At 32.9% G+C, this 19,853-nt stretch overlaps 2 protein-coding genes across 11 annotated transcripts in view; one reads left to right on the top strand and one right to left on the bottom strand.

The window, feature by feature from the left end:
* The window catches only part of LOC148614001 (uncharacterized), a 163,510-nt gene that overhangs the window by 96,111 nt on the left and 47,546 nt on the right, over positions 1–19,853 (top strand). The gene's annotated exons all lie outside the window — the stretch shown is intronic.
* On the bottom strand, positions 1,681–19,378 carry LOC148614005 (heat shock 70 kDa protein 12B-like). Of its 5 annotated transcripts, none has more exons than XM_088587723.1 (5): positions 19,269–19,378; positions 9,988–10,292; positions 9,290–9,508; positions 8,563–8,698; positions 1,681–7,953 (listed from the first exon to the last, which is right to left on the bottom strand). In XM_088587723.1, the coding sequence occupies exons 2-5, from the start codon at positions 10,270–10,272 to the stop codon at positions 6,938–6,940; spliced, it is 1,656 nt and encodes a 551-aa protein (XP_088443849.1). In that variant the 5' UTR covers positions 10,273–10,292; positions 19,269–19,378; the 3' UTR covers positions 1,681–6,937. The 5 variants fall into 5 exon arrangements, with proteins under 5 accessions (XP_088443849.1, XP_088443850.1, XP_088443852.1 ...); XM_088587724.1 differs by lacking the exon at positions 19,269–19,378 and adding an exon at positions 11,513–11,584; XM_088587726.1 differs by lacking the exon at positions 19,269–19,378 and adding an exon at positions 11,555–11,579.

The raw sequence follows: 19,853 nt of genomic DNA, 5'->3' as shown, positions 1-19,853 counted from the left end.
TCACTGCTCATTAATTTGATGTAAAATATTTATTCATTGGATGTTTAAATTTAAAATGAAATTTAAACAAGATCACCTAACCTAATTAACCCAACGACACTAAGCTACTTTACCTTTTAAGAACTTGTGAGACTATATGTGTATATTCTTTTTTCTTCTTTAATTATCTGAACATATTAAATATTTTAATTACCGATTTATTACCGGTCTATTGATTAAATAGAACGCCGACAGATCAATACTGACAATACTATGTTCACCGATGATCGTCAAAAGAAATATTGTTTTGAATTTTTCGTTCGTTTTTCATTTTGCATAATTAGATACGAGGTAGAACAATCATGATTGGGGGTGTCATTCATTTTAGTTTTTGTTTTGTTTTGCATTAGAAGCTATTAAACAATTAATGTTAAAGTTGACTACAGTGTACATTACGCATTGACAAAAATAAGATCAAATGATTTATAATGCGAAATGTATTTGACTATTTACTTCTGACGAAATTATCGACTATTAGCAAACAACATATATTCGTGCGACAATACGCCGACTAGGTAGATATAACTCAACGACATTAGCAAAAAATTCTAGGCACAGTATCAATGATATGTTGCACAAAGATCGAAGCAATTGTTTAGCAAGTAATACGGTCAGCGACTTCGAACTGTCCAAAAATTACCCTTTCTAACGAGAGAGGTGTCTTGAAAAAGGGTGATACAAATGTACAAATATGGCTTCAAGAGATCAGTCCGGATTTTAACTGACATCCTTTTTCTGTAGTAGTTTTTGGTTTATTGGTTTGTTTGTCGTGTGTTGTTATTGGGGTGTTGTTTTGTGCTTGCATAGCCCCTTTGTTTGCACCTATGGTATGACTTATTCTTTCGATTCACATATGCAATATGAATTTTTAGTTTTAGTTTTAAGAATTGCAGTGGAGGAAAAAAATAAAAATAAGAAAGAATTCGCATTGCACTATCAAATTCTGTTAGAAGTATCCAAATTGGAATATACCGTGTTTTGATGTTTTGATCTGATACAGCGCTTGAATGGTAAAAACTCCCAATTAAAAACACATACCATCCCCCATTCCCTATTAAATTTCCCCTTTTCCTATATATTTTCTGTATATTATTAATATATCAACCAACATTTTATATTTTTATATTTTTATTATCTTTTCTATTACTTTTAATTGAAAAAAAATCTGAATGCAAACAGATTACCAATTATAAATTTCCTTTCCACTTTACGAAATCCCTGTTCCCTATAACCTGTCACAATGCTTCGAAATTTTCTTATCCTGACAACATTTTCTTGCATATGAATGGATTCTGAGGCACAAATCATGTTATTTTTGTAGGTCAAACTAAGTAAAGAATAACAAACACCTGCCATGTAAAGACTCGTTTGAATATATTTGGGTAAGATAATGTCTATTCATGGCAAGCCTTCTTTAGTCTTTCATTTCTTTTCAACGATGTTAAATCTTTATGACAATCAATTTCCGAATCGCACTACTCAGCCACATTTTTTTTAAATGTAAATAGTTTTTGCTTATTAACAAAGAGTGCTTTCAGCCCGTGCAATAGTGTAATGTAATTGATTCATAGGAATAATATGTAAATTCTTCACATCTTAAAAAAACTAAAAAAAAACAAAAAAACAAAAACAAAAACAAAAAACGATACAAGCTGTTTTTATTGAACATTCTATTAACATATCAAAAACACTTCTTTTTAATTTTAGACAAATTTAATGCCAAGAAAGAGTAAATGTTATAAACAACCTACTGATTCATGGTGAGCCATTAATGTGCACAAAAGGCTTCAATATCAAGGTTAACTTTGGCACAAACAGGCCAGATGATGCTTCTAGATATTTCTGTATATTTCAGTTCTAAAACTTTAAAACAATGTGCTACAAAGCGAATCAAATTGTTTTCTGAAATAGGTATTAAATCGATTATTTTGTTTGAAATATCATTTAACAAAATTACAAAATGAGGAAAACCTATGTCAAACAAAGATATAGTTCTATCTGTAAACGAGATAAAGCATCACTGATGTTATTTTTGTATACATTCGACATGTTGTGATGTTAATTGAAAGTTATAATACATGCATACCATGTTGATTTACACAAATCGTTCATGTTGTCAATACACTTAGACCTTTCTTTTTTTCTGAACAGTAGCCTCGTTATCACAATAAAATAAAATAATATCCTATTCATGATCCTGCAAAATAGCCATGGAGAACAAAACAACTTTCGTTGATGGAAGCCTCCATATTCTAATTTAGATGATACATCAGTGTAAAGTTGCATATTAAAGATAGTAATATAGTTCATATCGTGGAACATATTTATGCCTCTCAAACCACTAAGAAACTTTAGTCATATAGTTAATTCAACACAACACTATTTCCTCAGATCAACGTAAGTTCTTTAACCTTATTCAGTGTTTATAATATTAGAAAGATCGTTTTGGCATTATCACACGTGATGCAAATTTGAAACTCTCTCTTTGTATATGTAGATTTATCTTTGTACATAAACGTGTTATCAATAAACTAGCAAATTATTTCAACATGCGTGTTTTATTTCGGTAGTCTAGCCTCTAACTTATTCTTGTCTAGAACAAGGTATGTATTAAATGCATTTTAGTGAACCATCGGTTGTGTCCCACATTAGTCTGTTAAGAAACATTGTCATTAAATGTGCAGTTCTTGCTGCGTCAACTTCAGGGGTCTATTGTGAAAATGTCATCAAGAAGATGAAGCATTTGTCTGACTTCATAATTACCTTCAGCTATGTATCAAACTGCTACGGAAAAATTTTAACAAATCTTTTGGCATCAAAATAACAATCTAATGTATAAGTAATATGACAATCAATTCATATTTAATACAAAACAATGACTCGGGGAGAAAGGAATGAATTTAAAAGCATTTTGTATAAAAAAAAATTTACTCAGTGTTTTATACCATTTCTGTACTTAACAATTAGCTTGTGTCATCAAGTTTTAAATCTTCATCTATGAGGTCGTTGATACTTCAATTCTTATCATTATGAATTGTTGACATGTCTATGATAAGTCGCTTTTTATGCGAATATTTAATATCGGCGATACCTAGTGGGCTTACTCTATACTGATCTCAATATTTTATATTTAGCCATTATATCAACACCATTTCGCAAACCGGAACAGAGACAAATGATTATCGGGATGGGCTTTCAGTTCACTTTCTAATTGTGAGGGAAAAGTCATGTCGTCAATTTGATCATTTTTTATCTGTCGGATCAATTGTCGGAATGGCGTTTACTTCACTAAACTATGCATATTCTAACGAACGATAGTTTGAGCATATATGTATGAATGACCAGGTGCATTTTGTCCGACCTATGTTGCTGTTAAAGTAATTACAAATTTTTTAGCCGTCTTGAAACTCTTTAGTGCTCCGTACTTTTCGCTACGATTATCATTCTTCACGGTGAGGTGCGTTTGAGAATTAATTGAAGTTTACTTTTCAATTGTAAAGGACAAGTTCAGTTGTGTGTACACACATATGACATAGCTTACAAACGTTAATTCGGTGACCACACATTCATTGATGAAATTTAAAAAAAAAAGACGATTGCACGAAAAGTGTAAGCAAACATCCTTTTCTATCTCCAATGTTGAATTGATAGTAATATTGCAATCCACCTTACAGAGACTAAGTGTCATAGAACAGTCTGACGATGAGAGGGAAAAATCATAGATTTTTTTAGATGAGAGAATGACAAACTAAAGTGTGATTTGGCTAATACAGCATATAATTTAAAAAAAGTCTATACCTGTTCATAAGATTTACTCCGCGATAGTCAGGCATTACAATGTTATTTTGTCTATGCAAAAAAATATGACGTAATTTAAATCAACCTGTTTACAGTCACAGGCGTCTGTTGTGTGCCCTCAAACGGACGAGTCTGACAGCACCGATCTGATTATCAAGTCCACGACAACGATTATACTAATAAAACAATGGAAAGTTGCTTATATAAAACATTCCATTTAACTGGTTGCCTTTCGTTTCATATTGTTTCCTATTGTTCTTTCCAATTGTGTGTTAGAAATGTATGATCTTAACAATTTAACATGGAATGTAAGAGGCATTATCTCCTCCACAGTGTGTTTCATTCATTTGCTTGTGATATTCGATATATTTCGAAGCACAAGCTTAAGCCAACTTATTAAGAGTATTTGTCTTCCTTGGATCATAAATATAAATGCAGTTAAGGCTGCCACTCTATCAGATAACTATAGAGCTCACAACGGAAAAGTGGGGTAGCAATATTGTTTAAAGAAACACTGAAGTTTTCAATTTATAACATATTTTATATTCAATCAGACCAAATAGTAGATATTGAATTTAGAAATGAGAATGGGTGTAAATATTATATATTTGGTGTGTATTTTCCAGCAGAAAAGTTTATTGAGATATGTATGTACAAAATTTATTGTATACACATTTCTGTCAATGTAGGAATGTTTTTTTCTGGTGATTTTAACGGTAGTTGTAATCCTAATAATACAATGCATATCAATAAAACTTAATCCATTGAACCAAGAAAGTTGGTACATCGACACCATATTTTTTATGGAAATGCTAACTTACATGTAAAGGTTCAACTTACACTTATGGAACATAGCAACATGGATGATAATACTATATTTAGTACGGTTCAGAGGCAACATGAGTGTGGTTACAATCACACACCAAACCTTATTGAAATGCAAGTGTCAAAGCAGCCCATAAAATAGAACAGGGTAAGCATCGTCTGTGGCAAGCATGAAGTCGCTCAAAAGGCATGATGTTTGACATAAACAAGAACTATAGAAGAACTAAAAGTTGATTTCGGTATGTTCAAAATGCTGCAGCTGAAGAATATTTATAAGCCTTTTATCGTCCAGTCTAAAAAATGTTTGTAGTTAGTATTTAACATTATGTATTACTAAATATACATATTAATGATCTTATTTGATGAGGAATAAAGAAATGAATGCATGAATAAATGAATGAATGAATGAACATACATGGTACCTTTATCAATGAGACTGTATGTGTATAGGCCAATAAGCTTCTAAATACCTTCAACGTTTTGTAATACTGTTATCTGTTGATGTTTGAGCATTGCTAGGACCAAAATTAAGAAACTATTTGTAAAAAAAGATTTGTGCAGATTTCGGAAAGATATTCTGAGTCAAACCATAAAAGATACATTAATGTTTCAATGTGTAAAGTGACAAGGAGTTATAACACAGCTGATAAAAAGTAGATGGTAGTCAAAAGGAATTATAAAAAAGAAAGTCGATATAAAAATCCGCGAAAAATACCTAAGTGTCGATAATGATGAGACAATGTATCAAAAGTACACCAAACTCTAAGTACATGGCCTGAACGTGAAAAGGAAAAACAAAGACGATCTACATACACTTTGAACCGAACAGAATAAAATTCAATTAAATATAAAAAAGTTAATATCAAAAAGCAAGACATCACACAAAAAAATCAATTTAAGTACTAGCAGTATGACCACAACGATCGGGAGTTACATCAGGTGCTTCGGAATGGTAAGCATGTCTCTTGCTTCGCCACCGTACCGTCACATTGCAAGTGAGTAAATCCCAGTAAGAGTGTAGCTACAATAATGCTGAATCCAGACATACCGACCAGACAGAGTCGCAAATGAGTTCTATCAAAAACAACAGCCTAATCATGTAAATTAAGAAAACACTATAGAAATAGCGGAAAATTAACCGAATTAAACAAAGGTAATATAGATGATCAAAATTAAATCGCCTAAAACATTGAAAAAATACAATAGATGGACACTTGATCAGTTAGTCCTGAACTTGATATTACATAGAAATAAATAATACGGAAATCACGTCATGGGATTACCATTGTTTTCATATGTTCTCAATATACACAATTTTATTTTCAGGATATGAAAGTATACACTAGGTGTTCCACCACAGTTTATCCTCGATGGTAAAGGTACATATCGATGTAAAATATGGTCTTATTCATCGGCAACATATTAAAAACTAAAATGCTAAAACCTGTTGTGAGTCATAGATCCTAGCTCTTGTAGCTCCTTTCACATGCTCTTTTGTATTTTATCCGACACAGTACTTCAAAGGATCACTGCTGTAGCTAGAAAGTGTCAAGTTCGGTGAGTCAACTGACAATCCGGTAAGACGTGTCTCACCTGAGAGATAGGAACTTCGTATCGGTAAATCATATTATGGTGACACCGGTAAAACTGTAATAATATTCCCAGTGACTGAAAATGCCAACAACATAAACCAATTGGACCCATTGAGGCAAAAAACGAAATATCCTTTGTTCAGTATATTAACTCTTTTTTCTTCAGTATTTTATTTATTTATTTTTTTTTTGGTTTTGTTTTGGCTTCAATAATAAGATGCGAGGACTTACATACGGTCATACCTTACCGTGCATATTTATCTCGATCGTACATGTTTTCATGGACATTACATATAAGTCACTACAATTGATTTCGAGATAAGCTAGGCTCATTGATTGTGTAATTTGTTGCGATATTTACCATTGAAAATTAGCTTGTTCATAAAATATTCGATTATTCTGTTGGGAACACTTAGTATATACTTTCATATTCTGAAGAAAAATAAAAAACAAACTGGATATTTTCGGAAAATAAAATAAAAAAATGCAGGTAGTTACCGAGGTGAAAATAGTTTAAGTTTCCAAGAAAAAGATCTGTGAAGTTAAATAAGATAAAAAGACAGCATTGTAAAGGTAATTTTGATTAAACCTGATATCTTGTACTTATTTTTCTTTATATAAGTTTTTGGGTTTTTTGTGGCATAATTTATAGTATTCATTTGTTTTGTGCTGCCTTAAACAGGTTACCCAATGAACTCATACTTTGCTTCATAAAGTTTTCCTGTGTGTACACTTCTTGCTTCAACCTTCAGCTCAGTTCCACTGAAAATCATCTTGACATTCACAGTCCTAGAGTTTCTGCTTACACTATGATATTCATCTGGAATTTCAACACTAAATCGTCCCAATAGTCGACATCCGATGTCATCTGTGAATTCGGGATTTACACTGCTTGTCTCGTAGACACCAATAAGTATTGCAGTCTGGTGTGGATCCAAAGGTGAATATATTTTGTTGGAAATATGAGCACCGGTTTCAACCTCGTGGTCTTTTATAACATGGATATCAAAGATATCTTCACAATAGTTCTTTTCGTTCACTGTCAGCAATTTGGATTGTGGGTGTTTTCCATATATAAATGGTGTAGCTGTGTCAACACCAAACGTGAATGGAGATAAGCGATACCGAATTTTCTCTGGGCAATGCCCGAATTCAACTGCACCTTTAACTACGGCTGATGCTGGTTCAGTTGGAGAAACAATGTTCATTGCCGAAGAAAATCTCTGTTTTATTTTGTACTGGAGAAGTTTACTCTCGGCAAATCCTCCAACAAGAACCATTCGATCGATGGAATAATACCCTTTCAATCTAAGATCACGCAGTATGTCAACCAAATGATCACATATAGTGTTGATTGGTTTCTCGAAGAAGCCTTTGATAACTGCTGCACCAAGTTTTAATTTGCCAGCAACAAGGACTCCTGATTCTGCATTTCGTATAAGACTAAACGGTATTTGCAAGTACAAAGTTCTATCACTGGTATCAACAGTCCGTTTTAGTTTCTTAATATGTTTTTCCAATTCCAATACATCGCTCTTTGGTAGATTTTCTATCTGTTCGTAGCCGAATACTTCCATAAGATGTTCTTGAAACGCATCATCAACCTTTATTCCACCCCATGGACCTCCCGAAGCTCTATGGATTTCTTTCAGTGTCTTGTCTGGTCTTACTTCATGAACTGTGACATCAACTGTTCCACCTTAAATGTAAATGTCGACACAGAATAACATTCCAAAAACTTCAACTCGTGGGTCGTTATGATGTATCCATCAGCACCATGAAAACTGATTTATTCAACGGGTCATAGTTTTCCTTCCCTCGTTTGTCTACTCTGGACTTGACTTTTTATGAGCAATTCGGCGGGTGTTTCTAGAAAAGCAGAGGACGCTTACCCTACCGGTGCACCTGGTCCATGCTCCCAGTTTTTAGTGGAGTCCCAGTTGCTCATTTACTTTTGTTACTTTGTATGTATGATTTTAGTTACTTTGTGTTCTTTGTTGTGTATGTCTGTTTTCCATGTCTGGTCTTTGTCCCTGGATTACATTCTTTTGATTACCGCTATAACCTTGGTTCCCTTGTTTACTCTTTCAAATCCCAAACATGGCAAAAACAAGAAACAGGAAAATATGGAGACCACAACATACACTTTTAGAAATCAAAGTAAAAACAAAACAATTACATATTAATTTCGAAGATAAGGACAACAAGCAACACACAAAACTCTTTAGCACAGAATAGAATGTTTGATTTAAACATAACGATTACCGGAGTGGTAAAAAAAAGCTTCATTCGATTATAAAATATATACCACCACAATCGAGCAGTAGGAATTTCTCTCCTGAAACCATTGGTGTCAAACCTGTACGTTCCTCTCCAAGCTGACAGTATAATGCTGCAGATTCTGGTTCCAAAGCTAAGGTCAACTGGTTAGCAGGTATTCCAGCCTGTTGTGACAGAAAAAAATGTTGTTATGCGAAAATGAGTGTAAATTTGCGGGTTTTTGTACAATTATATACCGTGCATTTAACATCATTAAATTTGCGTTCGAACATCCAGCTTCGAATAGAAATAATATAGTATTATAAACATTATCATCAGGCACTAGAAGTAATTTATGTTACATTTTTGCTACGTTTATAAGATAAGATTTGAAAATGAGCACCTGAATATTTCTTTTTGTATATTCATGTGTATGTTTGCAAAAGTCATACATTTTGGGGGGAAATGACTTTTTGTATTTTACCTATTGACTGAAACTGTCTCATAAGTTTAAATATGATGAACAGTTGTCAAATGCGAAATTTTGACAAATACTAGTCCAATAAGCTATATTTAACAATGATATTGTAATAGATAATCAATTAAGATTTTGGTTGAGGTATTCGTGTTTGTGTCACAGTCGAACATTGTTCCCCCGCATATGTAACTAAACAAAATTAATGAACTTTACACACACACACACACACACACACACAAATAAAAAAAATTAAAAATAAAAAAAAATAAACAAAGATGGAGTTTATAAGCCGTTTTACCATTTCTGCGGATTTCCTCATGAACTTTTTGGCAGATTCGTCCCATATTGCAGGCAGGGTAAGCACCCAGTGAATATCACTACCTCTAATACCACTTATGTGGCCCTGAAAATGGCTAATCAGGTGATCCTTAAGAAATCGAATACCGTTGCTGAAAATGTCAATAGCTGGCATAGTTTTTCCTGTTACGTCTTTAATCATTGTTTGCTCGTTCAGGTTCTGTACAACAAGGAAGCCAGAGATTTTATTTGATTACAAGTATAGTCATTTTATACAGCAACATTTGATAAATCTGTTTGTGCAAGAAACTAAAATACAGCTTTCTAATTGCTGCAATGACTATTAGTTGATGATAAATCAAGTTTTTTTAAAGAGATTTCATTAAAAAGAAAAGTTGGAAACTTCACATTTATTATTTGAATTTCTTTATTATGTACAATGTACAAACGTATATTAATCTGTTGAACACTTGAACAGTTAAACTGGGGGAATTTCCCCAAAAATTGATACACAACCTGATTTTTAAGTCGATATTTTATTATACTTGTTTTTTGTTTTTTTTATTGTATTAGCACAGCTTTAATTTTGATAACAAAAAAAAATCATATTTATTAGTACACGTATTTGTATGGCATAACACTCCACTGCTGCTGTTTTATTTCATTAATTGCTAGATGAATAGATGGTATTAAACTTACTTTATTATCGTAAAGGGTGAGCTTAAATCTTTTGAAGAAGTACCAGAATTTGTATTCTCCGGAATTGGACAACTCAGCATACTTTTTCTCTGCCTCGTGTCCAAAAGAGTTGAAATCTCTCCTGGGTGTGAATAGGATACTAGTTGGTGTCTTTGGCACTTGTGTTCTCCCTTCGCTCCAATTATAGGTCAAGATTTGTGACCTGTTGCTGATCGTAGAAAAGGCATAACCACTGTATGTAGTTCCAAAATCGATGGCGACCACGAACAACTTGTTGGATGCCATCTTATGATATCATGCTAACACTAGAAAAAAATGTTATGGCATTTTAATGAATTAAGTGATTAAAAATTAAATATTCATCATTATATAGTATATTCATTATGTTCACTTTATTATGTACAACTTGTAAATCAGCTATTTGTTAGATGAGATATTTTACAGAACACTATCAGTACATGCTAGACATTCACCACACACACATACACACACACATACACACACACAAATGTGGAACTTAAACAAAGATTAAGACTATAATAAAGAGTAATAAGTATAAAAATAAAACATCAGCTTATTACCTACCAGGAACTCCTGAATTACATGTATGATATACATGCGATAACAGTTTACATATAAACCATTGATTTTACTTTGTCTTTGTATTTTACGAAAATGTCCTTGAATTACGTGTCTATATTTATAAACTCTTTTGTTCTGTAAACAATGCTCTATAAATTATTATGCCTTTTATGAAATATTGATGGTTCAAATATCTGGAAATATCAATTAAAATTATAATGTAATGATGGTAAAAAGAAACATTATCTTAAATGTTTATTTAAAAAAGTATCATTACAGGGCCTGCACTGCGAGGTAATCTAAAACTGTTAATCAATCTGCTCATTAAATACTCAAACTCTGATTTTGGAAGGGACTTTTCGGAATACAATATTTGGAATACAATAAAGATCAAGTTTCGTTTTATAAGAACGATAGACTATATCCCTGATCTGCGCTACTGTATCTGGATACTAATATTGTCGTTTCGAAATGCACTATACAGCAGATAAAACGAATATACGAAGCACAACCTTCCGTGTAGTCTATTGATAAAACATATCCATTTTTATTATTTCTGAAAAACACGAATGCATTATAATTGTTTATCACATAGATAGCAGTGATTGACTTAATTTTCCCAGTGTAAACATTTTGATAATTCACACTGTGAAATCAAATCGGTAATTTCACTCATGAATTTTCTTCCTCAAAACGACACAAATTGTCACAACACGAATATCAATCCGCCGTTCACAAAATTTAAAATTCATGTTGAAAATAGGAATTAATAATGGTAAAAATCTCTATAATAAATAGGATAATCAATTGTTTACCATGAATAATCAAAATATGATCACACATGCCAAGAACGCATTAACATCTAATTCACACTTGTTCAGTCTCGCAAACATAAGTTACATAAGCTAATCTTAAATCTAAAGATCGTCACAATTACACTTACATTACAAAACAAGTCCATAAAACGAGCACCTTAAAATCTTACATTATTTGTATGTCCGTCGTGTCGATGCATGACGATTGGTTGATTGCAATCATATAAATAAATACGTTGAAAGAATCCATTAAATAATCCAACAAAGATAGTGATCTGTACCATGACAACTGATTTATTCAACGGGTCATAGTTTTCCTTTCGTGCCTCGTGAAAAATTATTGATGATTGTCATACAAATGCTGTAAGTCATATTGCAAACCAATAACAATCAAACTTTTTTACCCTACCGGTGCACCTGGTCCATGCTCCCAGTGTTTAGTGGAGTCCGAGTTGCTCATTTACTTTCGTTACTTTCTATGTATGATTTTGTTACTTTATGAGTTACTTTATGTTCTTTGTTGTGTATGTCTGTTTTCCATGTCTGGTCTTTGTCCCTGGATTACATTCTTTTGATTACCGCTATAACATTGATTCCCTTGATTACTTTCTCAAATCATCTTCATCAGAATTGTGGTTTCAGAGGAAACATTTTAAACAAAATTGTTAACAGACGACGGAGAGAGATGATACCAATGTGCTTGTTTATATCTCTGATAATATATTCATGGATTAAATGCCTTTCGATTTCTGAATCATGTACCTGTTAATGGGCATTTTGTTTTGTCTTGTTTTGACTGTTTTGAATTGTTTTAGGCTTTGACTTCAATCAAAATTTCTTATTGTCTTTTTTTAATTACATGTCATTAAGTTGTGGTAATCTCATTCATCATGCTTACTTAGCATACATATTCATCATTCTCTAAATTGAGATGTTTGTAAACTTTGAAATCAACTTAAGAAATAATGATAAAAAATGTTTTCTTTCTGAAATATTTTGATAACTGGTATTCTTGTTTATATAGTAAGTTAAAAAAAAATGGAACCTTTATATACCGCAAACGTTTATGGCTGATATTTTTACAAGAACACATGTTCCATAATTCAGAAAGTAACTTTTCGTTTAAAAAAAGTCAGATATATCAATAGTTATCATTTTGAAGATTAATGCGAAGAGAAATCTTACTGAATTAGCCGAATATATGATCGATTCCTGACGTATTTATAAGTCACAACTGTGTACTTTTCTTTATATAAATTTGTGTGAGACTTTGGTCAAACATTTGTCAATAAAAAAAAGTTTCAATATCACACACAGCGATGTTAGCTTTTTTCTATCTTGTACGCTGACAGAATACGCAGCATTTATTTTTATAACGTATGTGTACGATGTAAATCGATTAGCAGTCAAGCTCGGTTCATATTAAATGTTGAACACAAACAGCCTCTGTAGTTTCTCGAATATTACTCAAAGTGCTAATAGATGCAAAATTGATTTATGAAGTGGGGGCATTCTTTCAATTTTTCCTATGATATTCTTAATACAAGTAACAGGTGGTCGTCAAATCGAACGTTTGTGGTTAGTTTTCCGGTATAACGATTTGTAGCTTCAACTTTCAGCTATAAGCTTCAATTGTTCCTCCTGCAATTTATGAATATAAAAACTAATGTAATCAAATTAATTCTTGTTTTTAAAGATTTTTTCCGAGTCTTAAGCTTTTGTGACAAATTAAAACGGAAGCATCGAGATATATTCTCCAGAATTATATTAAGTAGGATTATTTCTGAAGTTCATAATGCATAATTTGTGTAGAAATTTATGAAAATAAAATAAAAAATAAAATTTACAATGTAGTGTGGCAACTATGTTTACTTTTTAATGCGGTTAAAACTCGACAACGACGACGGACGCCAAGTGATGACAATAGCTCACGTGGCATTTGGTCAGGTGGGCTTAAAAATGAGTTACCATCAACTGTAACAAAAAACTTATCTTATAGAAATATCTGATTCGCTATTTTTTTTTTTGTATTAGTAGAATTGTAGTTAAGATTACCGTTGCTATATTATTCGATTTTGCTGGTCCATGCTTTATTTGTTACTAATATTTGTTTTATATATCAGACGTTTAAAAATATTGAATTCGGTCTTTTTCTTCATTATATTCATGGCGGTCTGATTTGTCAGTTGCTACAAATACCTCGTTTTTTTAGAGTAAGCTTGAATCTTTTGAAGAAGTACAAAGATTTGTCCAAAAGAGAGAAAATTCCTCCTTGATGTGAAAAAGAATCTAGTGGGAGTCTCAGGAACTTATGTTATCCCTGTGCTCCAGTAATACGTGAAAATTTGCGACTTGTTGCAAATCGTAGAAAAGGCATAACTACTGTAGGTTGCTGGATTTGATATAGAACTTATGTTTTTTGCTATCATGAGAAATACACAATGAACATAACGAACAAATTGTCATTCAGTAATGTTTATGATTTTTCTAGATATAACTATCGAGATTTTGTTTTTGTTATTATTTAAAAAAAACACACACACGCACATGCATGTATAAACACTAAGAAAATAATCGTCGATCAAGGAAGAGTAACATGATTTCAGTGAATCTAAGGGACATTTTTTACCTGGATGTGGGCTGGTGAAAATGAAGAGGGATCAGGAGATTTTTTTTTTTGGCATGGAAAGGGAAATCATTTATTTCTTATACTTTGTAGTGGGGGGCAATTTTTAGCTACAAGTATATGTTTTAGTTTCCTATAAATGGAAAGGAGGGAGGGGTTATTATATTTTTAGTTACACGATTCAGTCACTGAATGATAATGAAAGCTCGTTGTTAATAATTACCATAAAAACGTTTTCTATACAAATGTTAAAAGGAAAGGAGTCAGGGACCTTATAATATATGGTTTCAGAGGGATTCAAGGTGTTCTGTAAAAGTTCATGGGGATCAAAAAATGTTTCCCTATCAACATGAGGAGGTTCAAAAACATTCCGAAACACTGTTTTTAAATGACCAGTCCCCCCAATCAAGGATAACATAAGTCCCTAATATGAGTGTGTAAATATGAGTCTATCCTTCATTTTCGTGTTCATTTCTTTTAATGTTTAAAATCATTTACAAGCTAAAAGAATAAATCAAAAAGGAAAGCTTTACATATACAGAATGGCTATTTTACCTGCTTGGACCTAGACATTTTCATGTATAATCAGGGGCGGATCCAGGATTTTAGATTAAGGGGGGGGGGCATAGTTAAAATTTGGCGGAGCGGAGCGAGGCGATAAAGTTTTGAGGTTAACTTTTTGAAATATTCTTCTCGAGTGGGTGTAATATAGATATCGTTTGCGGTAAACTTAGCGAGAAATTAAAGTGTCAACCTCGAACTGTCTAAGTCTACCCTGACAACCCATGCTTTGCAAATTTTAGAGGGGGCACGCCCGCCACGCCCCCGCCTGTATCCGCCCCTGAAAATATGCATTCGGTAGCAACATGCGTTTTATGTGAAAATTCATGGGGACAAAAAAAATCAATATGAGAGGGTTCAAAACATTAAAAAAACACTGTTTTTAAATTACCACTCCCCCAATCCAGGAAGACATAAGTCCCTAACCTCGGTGTGTAAATATGAGGCTATTCTTTATTTTCGTGTTCATTTCTTATAATGTTCAAAATCATTTATAAACTAAACGAATAAAAAAAAATATAAAAGAAAGCTTTGCAGTTAAGAATAAAGAATTAAGAACGCTATTATACTTGCTTAGACCTAAGTATTTTTATGTATTATATTCATTCGGTAACAACATGTGCACATACAATTAATTCTATTTTCTCTTTGTATTTCAATAAAATGTTCCTGTATTACGTGGTTATATTTTTATACCTTTCGAAACGGTCAATAGTCTCCTCTAAAAATATTATTTCATGTATTGGTGGTTCATATGTCTGTAATGGGTCGATTAAATAAATAATGTAATGATGGTATCTACAAAAATATTCAAGAGGTCTTCTAGGCAATCGAAGACCTTTAATGTACTGACCAAGTACTTAAACTCTGACTTTTGAAGAGACTATTAAAAGAACTGGATAGGGTTAAACACATTAAAACATGGATATGCTTTATGTGATTAAGCATCAATGAATCCTTTTAAAAAGGAAAAATAGAGTATCCCGCATCTTAGCTGTAAGCTGTATGAACAAAATTTCATTAACCAGATGAATTGAGTATGTTTCTGACTAAACGCTAGGCAGGGATGATTCATAATATCTCAAGTCAGTCAATGAAACTCTTTAAAGAGTAATCAAGGGAACCAAGGTTATAGCGGTAATCAAAAGAATGAAATCCAGGGACGAAGGCCAGACATGGAAAACAGACACACACAACAAAGAACACAAAGTAACTAAAATCATAGATACAGAGTAACAAAAGCAAATGAGCAACTCGGACTCTACTAAAAACTGAGAGCATGGACCAGGTTAACCGGTAGGATAAGCATTCTCTGCTTTTCTAGATACACCTGCCGAGTTGCTCATAAAAAGTCAATTCCGGGGTAGACAAACGAAGAAAGGAAAACTGTGACCGTTGACTAAATCATTTGTATTGGTGCAGATGGATACACCATAACGATCCACGAGTTCATGATGACGACCATAAAACTTCTGTAGTGATGACTTCAGTCTTGTAGCAACATAACCCTGTTCTAGAAGCCTATTTGTTAGAGTTCTAGCGCGATACAAAAAGTCTGCGTAGTTTCGGCAAGCTCTTGCATAATGTATGAGTCGTGATATTAACACACCATACGCAGGTGCTGAAGGGATGTTGCCACAGATGAAAGGAAAGTCGACAATTTTGAATGAAAAGTCATCACGTTTGTCGTAAAGTTTGGTCAATAGTTTTCCCTTACCATCGATTTCTAAGTGTCTAAGTGTACGTCAAGATATGAGGCTGACTTCACAGTGTCTATAGTATCCTTTTCTCAAATTCTTTTGGGTAGATGCGATGTATCAAATCCCAGAAATTAGGATTGTTTAAAGATCTATATAGCGGAAACTGAGATTAACGGATCTGGCCAAACGATATTCTTTCTTTCAGATCAAATCAGCTATAAAGTCAGCCTCATAAGAGTGAAGGAATATGTCAGCAAGTAAAGGAGCACAATTTGTTCCCATTGGAATGCCGACCGTTTGATGAAAAACGCGTCCACCACACTGGATAAATATGTTGTCGATTAAAAATTCCAGCATTTTGTAAACATCTTCTTCGGTATACTTGGAAGATGATTTGGAAGAATTTCTTACTAAGTGTTAGGATTCTCTACCAAGAACTATATATTTGTATCTAGGTGTACCAACTTTTTTTGGAAAAACAACGATGTATAATGTTATAAGTCGGGATTTTAACTGAGTATGGGGAATAGAAGTATACAATGTTGAAAAATCATAGGTTTTAATGCTATTATATTCAGATATTAGTCTTGAACTGGTTGTCTCCAAAAGATCTTTGGAATTTTTTAGGATCCACATTGAATTAATACCACTACGGGAGTAACAAGTGTTGTGGTAGGACTGAAGACCCTCTTTGATAGTTGTGAGTATAAAAGTTAAAAGTTTTGAAAGAGGTTTGGTGGTACATTTTGTAGATCCAGCTATGAAACGTTGTTTTTATGGATTCTTGTGGAGTTTAAGAATCCAGTACATATACGGTAATCACATTCATCGTCCTTGGTAGAGAGCACAAAAGAGTATAGCACAGATTTATGGTTTTCCACAATCTCCTCTTTGGAGAGTGTGGTAGCAGTATAGGTCTTATCACTGCTATTATTTTCTACGTCTACATCTGATAATAAGCATTGGAAGTGACACGTTTTGCAGACAAAAACAATGTTATTTTGGGCTTTGTCTGTTGGTACGACATGTTAGTCATGTTTTTGCTACATCGGGGTCTTTGAAAACCGATGTAGATTTGGCACTCATTGACCTATTTAAAACTTTTATTCATTTCAAAATAAAAGACCTCACGGTCTTCAACCACTCTGACAAAAAATCAATGTCTTCTTGTTCTCGTTTTGTCCATTTTCCTCGACGGCATCCATTAGAACTTTAAAGTTATAATTCCAATTTATGGAGCGTGCTTTACGGTACCTGGGACCTTTAGAAAGGATATTACGCAGATATTCGTTTTCGATGGTGGTTAAACTTCCGTAACGACGTGACCAGAAGGACCATATTTGAATGGAGAGGTTTTGCAAGAACAGTCAGGTGGTTTAGCCTTGAAGTCCTCAATCTCGAGGTTCTGCAATAGCCTTTTATATTTGAAACTTTTGGATACAATGGTTGAACTATAAGAATATGAAATAATTGGTATGGATTTGTATTTGAAATATGGGGAAATTTTGTTGGTAACAATTTGTGATGAAGGATGTTCGCCAAATTAATTGCATTTGTACCTTTGTTGACAAACGGTAATGGGCGAAATGGTCGTTTTTCGTCATTTTGACTTTTCACACAAACTGGTTTAAAGAGTCTGTGGAAACCAATATCCAAAATGATGGCAACAAGTCTGTATAATGATGAGGTGGGGTCAGAAACAGGAGTGTCAAGACTTGTTTTGTAAAGGGAGTGTAGTAGAGTGAGAGGTATAGAATAGAGTTTGGTTCTAGTGTGATGAAGTCCAAGAGGTTTTTGTATGTATACTAAACCACATAAGTTGTACTCCAATGCATATGTTAAGTTTGTTGATTTGCAACTTAAGTCATCGTGACTTCTTGTATGGAAGGTTTTGTTTGTAAGGGAACTGTAGAAGTAAGATTAAAACAACGGCTTGTTGGACCGATTTTTGGGTTTGGACCTGAACTTATTAGGAGGACGCAACTTCAAAGGGTCAACAAACAGGCCTTTTCTAAACGTGAGCAAAATTTAAGGGTCACATTGAAATTATACCGTGACAATAACTTTGATTAAAATTCTAGTGAGCAGCTTATCAGTTCAGTGAAAAGTTACTTATTTTGGAGGCATCATGTAAAACAACACCCTTATGTTCATATCATTGGATTTACTATTTGTCCTGAAACACTTTAATGTTTAGCTGGTTAAAGTGCAACAATTCTGACAGGGACTTTTCCAGTACTTTTCAGTAATAGAATTTAACAAACTTTTACGTGATACAATCTCCAGTGGGTACGTAACAATCATTTGCACTTTTATTTTCGAATACAGTTTCTATGTGGTTACTGAATATTACAAAGCAAAACATACTTAGGATTAAGAAATGTCTGAGTCACTTATCAAAAGCTATTGGTTTTAAGGTAGAGCTGCACTTCAATAGCATTTGAAATTAGTAAAAAAATAAGTTTTCCGAAATACTTTCATAATATAAAAGTTTCATTATCATCATAATTTCGGAAAGATGCAAATGTATCATGGTATGTCATTGATTAACACTCTTAATATTTATCATACATGTAAGTAAGTGTGAATGTCGAAGGCGTATGACACTTAGCAAACGTTACTTATATATTCTTATCTTAAATTAAAAAAAACCCCACAAAATTACAGTTAAAAAACAAGCACCTAAATTAAAAATTTCTACATTCCATGTTTATTGTAGTATTCACGCAAATAGCAGATAATTGTTTATTGTTTAAAGAATTACTTTGAAAGAGTGGACTAGACATATACTCTGAGGAAGATATTGTCATGATTGTAGCAAAAAAAAAAAATCTTCGGAATAGTGGTTTCAGGGTAGATTTTAAAATGATAATAGACGACAGGTGACGCTAATTAATCGCATCAGTGAACATAAACCTTTGATACAGATGAGCTAATAATACACAGAAAAAACTTATGATTATGACATTTTGGATGCTAATAATTATTAAACTTTACCTCTTCAAATTGAAGACGTGATCGTATCTCTCTTACTATTCAGTCAGCTTCAGAAAACGGATATTGTAACAAAAATAACCAATATCATTAAGTCATATTACCTGTATTTACTTAAGATAACAGGAATCGAACGGTTTTACTTTCGTTTTTTTGGGTTTTTTTTTTGGAAAATGCACACCTATACATTTAATGGTAAACCTGTTCATATCACGATTAGTTATGTTCGTGGATCAAATAGCTTTCGGTTTTAGAATAATATTTCTTGCAATTGTACATGACAATGCTTGTTTGGTTTTTTTTATTGTTTTGAATTAGTTTTGTCTTTTATTTCAATCTAAGATTTTCATCATTTTTATCCCTAAACCATTAAGTTGTAGTCATTGCTTTAATCGTGGTTAATCTTCGTGTTCATCTACCAGTCATTAAATTGTAATGTAAAGTTTGACATTATAACTTCAGATAATGAAGAGGGGAAAATAAAACTCAACATAGTGATGCTCTAGCACTCCACTGTTTAGCCAAAACACTCAAAGCTTTTCACAAGATAGGCGTTTTAAATCATTATGGAGATTAAGCTTCACATCA

Source organism: Perna viridis, chromosome 6 (assembly GCF_037379345.1).
Source record: "Perna viridis isolate PV_CMFRI_1.1 ecotype Kerala chromosome 6, ASM3737934v1, whole genome shotgun sequence".
NCBI classification, from domain to species: Eukaryota; Metazoa; Mollusca; class Bivalvia; order Mytilida; family Mytilidae; genus Perna; species Perna viridis.
The sequence above is the reverse complement of the archived record's forward strand: the minus strand, read 5'-3'. Positions and strand labels throughout refer to the sequence as shown.

Bases quoted from the DNA above. Each gene is read 5' to 3' on its own strand.
- LOC148614005 (XM_088587723.1), bottom strand. From the start codon at position 10,272: ATGGCATCCAACAAGTTGTTCGTGGTCGCCATCGATTTTGGAACTACA. The intron at 9,509-9,987 runs GTAAGTTTAATA...CTTGTTGTACAG, and splicing joins TCACCCTTTACGATAATAAA to AACCTGAACGAGCAAACAAT. The intron at 8,699-9,289 runs GTAAAACGGCTT...CTGTCACAACAG, and splicing joins TGAGGAAATCCGCAGAAATG to GCTGGAATACCTGCTAACCA.